This window comes from Miscanthus floridulus, chromosome 5 (genome assembly GCF_019320115.1).
Source record: "Miscanthus floridulus cultivar M001 chromosome 5, ASM1932011v1, whole genome shotgun sequence".
Lineage (NCBI taxonomy): Eukaryota > Viridiplantae > Streptophyta > Magnoliopsida > Poales > Poaceae > Miscanthus > Miscanthus floridulus.
In genome coordinates this window covers 114,108,028-114,113,861 of record NC_089584.1, presented here as the reverse complement: position 1 = coordinate 114,113,861, position 5,834 = coordinate 114,108,028, and the positions used below count along the sequence as shown (strand labels likewise).

The 5,834-nt window shown below is 46.0% G+C and overlaps 1 protein-coding gene across 1 annotated transcript; it reads left to right on the top strand.

Annotated features, from left to right (window-relative positions):
• The first annotated feature begins 296 nt into the window (after positions 1-296).
• On the top strand, positions 297-5,834 carry LOC136453125 (uncharacterized). Its single transcript, XM_066453699.1, has 3 exons — positions 297-689; positions 1,347-3,497; positions 3,737-5,834. Exons 2-3 carry the CDS (start codon positions 1,379-1,381, stop codon positions 5,395-5,397), a joined length of 3,780 nt encoding a protein of 1,259 aa, XP_066309796.1. The 5' UTR covers positions 297-689; positions 1,347-1,378; the 3' UTR covers positions 5,398-5,834.

The window sequence follows — 5,834 nt, the reverse complement described above, 5'->3', positions numbered from 1 at the left end:
TCGCGCGCCGCAGAACCAGGTTCCCACGTCGCCTTTCCCACTGTATCCGGGCCCCGCGCGTCGGGGCCACCAGTCCACCACCGTCAGCCGCACGGAACCGTCACCGTCACCCCGGCCAAGCGCCAACGCCGCAGCGCAGACGGAACGGCGGGGCCCGCCACTCCGCCCCGGCTTTCTGCCGCTACTAGCATGCTAGCTTGCTTGCTACTCCGGCTGCCGCTTTTCCCTTTACTCCCCCGTGCCCTCCCCTCCTCTTCGGGCGATCGCCATCGCCCACCGCCCACTCCCGACTCCACCACACGCGCCGCGCGACTGCAGCCGAAAGTGGCGGGGCGGTGGTCCAAACCCAAACTCCCGATCCCCCCACTAGTCTGGGCTCTGGTCTCCACGTCCTGTCCGTCTCTCTGCTCTGCTGCTAGTATCCCGTCGCGCGGATACGAGCGCACGTTTCGCGCATACTGCACGCCACTGCTCTGCTGGCTTTGACCTCGGGGGCGATCCCTTCCCTTGCTGTTCTTGACTCGGCTTTCGCCTCCGTTGCTTCCTGCCCCTGGTTGCTGTCATCGCGACATCGCCACAGGGTTTCGGTTCACTGCCGTTGTCCGTTTCTTCTCCTGCTGCTGCTGCTCCTTGGAGTTTTCTCCAGGCCTCGCTCGCAGCTGCTGGGTTGCTGCTTAGTTTTTTCAAAGGTATGTACGCTCCTTACGATACCATCTGATTTGAACTGGGGGTTGTACTCGATGAGCTTCGGCTCGACTCTGGGATGCATGATCTCGCTTCGCTGATCTGTGGATTTGGACCATGATGCTGAGCTGTTAGGGTGAAAGATCTGTTCGCCCTTTGCTTGATCAGAATTGAAGGTGGCGGCGTCTCAGTAGTTGTTCGTGTGCCAGGATCGGATTTATTTACCCCTTGGATTGGGGATTAGGTTTTGATGTTACAATCTGAAGCTATTGCTAGAATGATGGTATACCATCGCTGATGATCTGGTGTCGAGTCTATAAATTCCGAGGTAGATTTGGTCGGTTTCCCGACAAGTGCCTGCTGTTGCTGATCTAGAGTCCAGCTTGTAAATTCAAAGCTGGGCTTGTGCAGTTACGACGACATGGGCTCTAATTGCAGTTACTGTCGTTTGATCTGATCTGCGTTAGCTTTGTTTTGTTGATTTTCCTTTTTGAGAGAAACCCCCCTGAATCAGCTTGGTTTAACTCGTGGTGGAACTTAGCTTTATTATTAAATTAGCATAGCTGAAGCTTCCAAATTCTGTTGTATCTTCCCATTAAACCATACACTGCCGTTTTGTTCTACTCAGCTTAACCTCTCTATTTTCTTCTCTATTGTGGTAGGTTTGTGTTGGAGGCTAAGAGGGTTACATGCGATGGCCCTTGAAGCAAAACAGGCTGCTCTGTGTTTCAAGAAAGTTTTGAGGTTGTCCGTTCGAAAAAGCTATAGATTTGTTTCCGAACACCCTATCCTTTTCGGTTTGGGTGTTTTGCTCTATCTATTGTACAGATCTTCACCAAGGCTCTTTGTGTTCCTGCTTTCTTCTTCACCTGTAATTATATGCACTGCTCTTCTTCTTGGAATCCTACTGAGTTATGGAGAAATTAATCTTCCTGAGGCTAGTGAAGATCACAAGGGCACTCCAGAAGTTTCAACTTCCAAGGTTGGAAATTCGTCCAGTGATACCCACTTTGAAGAAAATCAGAGACCTTCAGTGCTTGAATTTAGGGAGAATGCATCAAACTTCAAAGAGAGGGAAAATAAACAGACAGTTTCATTCAGAGAGAGGGCTAGCGAGCATGTTGATCTTGATGATTATGTCCCTCTTCTGAAGAGAGCTGATGAAGAAGATGAGAGAGGTGATCGGTGTAACATACCTAGAACACCTACACCGTTTCCTTCTATGGTCAATCTTTGCCAAGAGTCTGGGATCGGGGAGGACATCACCTTCACCAAGAAAAGACAATCGGAAGGTCCTTTTTTCATTCAGGATATGGCTGACTGTCAGACTAGCCTATTTGATGAGGCCCGTCTGAGTGGTCTGAATGACAAAGATGCACCCTTTGGTTTGTTTTCTTCTAGTGATAATGTTAATAAGCATGCTGAGATGGAGGAAAATCTAGTATTTGCAGATTCAGGAGCTAGTAAAGAGAGAGCTATTTCTGAAGAGAAGCAAACTGAAGAGCTTGCTGGAACTAGCGAACAAGCTGCTTCTGTCCTTATTCACCAATTGGAAAAGAACGGCGAGCTTAATGTTGATACTAGCAATGTTGTTGAGGACAACTTGCTTGATTCCTCTCATGGCTCACCATGGGCAAGAGTTAGCAGTCAGGATGGTTCATCTGGTTTTGACTCCGATCAGGCTGAGAGTTCTTCTCCTGATGCTTCCATGACTGACATTGGTCCAGTTCTTGATGAGATTGACCCACTTTTGGGTGCTGATTCCAATCGCCCCAGTCCTATTTCTAAGGATGATTCAGACACAGATTCTCATGTCTCAGAGGATCATCAAATTGACGATGATAGTAATGACGAGGGTGATGACATTGATGCTAAAGATAATGTGGAGGGGAAGAAGAAAAATGATGGGAAGGAAGCTGCATTTCTTTGGACAGCAGATGATGAAAAGAATCTCATGGATCTTGGGTATTCTGAGATGGAAAGAAACCGCAGATTGGAAATTTTGATGGCTAGACGAAGATCCAGGAAGAACATAAAGTTCGAAATTGATAACAACCTGACAGACGTTGATAGTAATGGTGCTGGTAGGAGTTTAGATGATTTGTCACGCTTCCGTGCACATGTACCTCTCATTGCAGTGCCAAGGAGGAACCCTTTTGACCTTCCGTATGATTCTGAAGAAGCAGCAATTCCTGGCTCAGCTCCTTCAATTCTGCATGCACGGAAGAACTCATTTGATCTTCCCCTTGAACAGTCCAATGACAGCGTTGTCGTCCCTGCCCCAGATAGTTTAAACTCTGGAGAACCTGTGATGTCTCCTCGTTGTGACACGATCTTCAGAAGGCATGAAAGCTTTAACTTTGGAAGGATAGATGCGATCCAGGAGAAGCGTTTTTCTAGACTCAAGCCATATTTTGTCGCTGAAACTGTGGAATGGAATGCAAGCAATTTCCAAAGACAGTTCAGTGATAAGAGTGAGTCTAAAATGAGCTCTGTTACTGAATCTGATATCGCTTCTTCAGTTGCTGATCAAGAGGATCACAAGGACGATGATGAAAAGGACCTTGCAGATGTTGGAAGTGAATGCTCAGATGGTATCAACTCCATAGATGTTGAACAAGACAACAGTGACATTGATGACCGTGAGATTGCTCTACAGCACTTTGTCTTTGAAAGATCGCAAGGAAGGGAAGCACATCTTGCTTCAACTAAAGGAAAAGGTCGTGAAGAAGATTATACGCCCAAGTCAGCTGGGAGTTCCACGATGCCATTTCATGCAGTTCCTGACCTGCTTAGCTGGGAAGATGGAGATGGTAAGCAAGTTTGATGTATATGACCACTTCGTTTGATTGCTTAATACCACTCTCTGTCCCAAATTGTAGGTCGTTTTGGCTTTTCTAGATACATAGCTTTTGCTATGCACCTAGATATACGATACATCTAGATACATAATAAAAGTTGTGTATCTAGAAAAAGCCAAAACGACCTATAAATTGGAACGGACGGTGTACTTGTTTTCACAGATTCATTAGAACCATGTCCCATCATACAGGTAGCAACAGCCTTGGTGCTAAACCTTCTTTCCAACTTAACACAGAAGTTAAATGCTCAGAATGGGTTTCGTCCTCCGGGCCACCTGTGGAGGGTGAATCTCATTCTGGGGACCTTCCAGAGTACCTTGACACTGAAGTTGCATCAAGCTCAAACACAGTTGTACTTGGTGCAAGCAATACAGCTGAGAAAGGTGGAAATGTTGATCTCATGTCCTATTCAAACAATGAAATGCCATTAGATAACCTGATTCATGGGTCCATGGAGCTGCCTTCTGAATTTGTCACGGAAACATTGCCGGTCATATCTCGGGACCTACACCCTATCCCAGAGGAGAGAGTTGTTGAGAACTTCAACATGCAAGAAAAGCATGAAACAGCAATTTTTACTGATTCAGCTGCTGCCTTGACTGGCCATGTAATCGAACAGCACTTTGATGTTGGATCTGATGGAACTCTGAGCTCTGAAGTTGTTTCCTCGTATCCTCAAGCTAATGATGTCATCCAATCTCCATCAAGTGGACATGAAGAAATCTTGAATCCCTTTGTTTTGATGGCTGCTGAACCTAAGAAGGTGGATATAAGTGACATGTATGGCGAAGCAACTGCAGGATATATACTTGATTCTGATGACGAGGCTGATAAAATCTATCCTGAGCCTATGGAGGGCAGTGGAATTGATGAAAGTTTCTTGTCGGAATTAGATGCAGTGGGAGACTTTGGAGTTGAACCGATGAGACTGGACCAGCAGGTGACAGATCAGGCTTCCCATGATGATATCCATACCAATAGTGTTGCTGCAGATTCCGTTATTAGCCCTCAGACATCTGACGTCTCCTTGACCATGTCAGAAGTTGGTGCTGAAGACTCCAGGGAGCAGTCCTCATTGGTTGATGACCTAAATGGCCCTGAATTTGGCTGGTCATTTGGAGCATCTCATGATGACCCTGAGCAGACTGTCTACAATCCTCGGAGACGGATTCTCGAAGCAAGCCCCTTTGAAGCAATGAACATGGAGTTGAAGCCACCACACGATGAGTCAGAAGTGCCTGCTGATGATACACCATCACCAGCAACCTTAGCAGCTGGATCAAGTGAGCCAGAGGTCACTATAAATGGGTTAGTGACATCTACAACCGATCCTGATATTACTGTTCTAGATGCAAAGTCTCTGGAGGATATTGAGACTGCCTTTAAGCTAGTTAGTGATGGTGTGGTTTCTGAGGCCACCATGGATACTGAAGCTATGCAGATCTCAGGTGCTGATGCTGCAGAGCCCAAAGGGGCTGCTGGAGAGCTGCATGTCATTGATGCAAAATCTGTGGACGACATGCATGCTGCTTTCCAGAAGCACTTTGATGCTATTGTGAATAGTTGCTTCGAAGAAAATGAAGACAAGTATGGGCATGTAGAGACTGCAGAATCCACGAAGGCTGATGAACTTACTGAAGCAATACATAACGAAAGTCAGCACAACCTAGGAGATGCTAGGGAGGCTTTACCAGTGGAGGGTACAAGCAATATGAGTACTAGTGAAGCAGAGAGTCACGATGACATTGATGCAGCATCCAATAAGGTCTTCCATAGTTGTGCCAAGAGTACTGCACAGGCAGTGGAGTTAGAGGTTTCTCATGAAAGAGAAGAGGAAAGTGAACATCAATAAATACCACCGGATTGACTGCTGAAAGGAAACGATAGAATGTCATCAGAGATGAATTTGAGACAAAAATGCTCCTTGGCTGAAGTTTGAAGGAGCTACCGAGCTAGCAAGCATTGATGGAGCGCTATTGTTGAGTTTCACGGGCTTGCCACTGTGCATATACTTCACATATTCAACATACAAAGTTTTGATGTAGACCTTTTGTGAATGCGTTTTCTTTAACTTTCTTTTGTTCTTTTGAGGTTTTGGTGGGTTTGTTTTAGATTGATTGCCCCCGTCCTTTGGCTGTAATTTGAAGAGGTGTAAGTTTTGCTCAGACAGTTTGGTGTGGTTACAGGGACATAGAACAATCTGTTCTATCATGTGAATTGAGATTTTGTTGTATTGTTTGAACTAGTGAAGTTGGCAATAGAAGTATTAGAAAGGTACATTTTATTTTA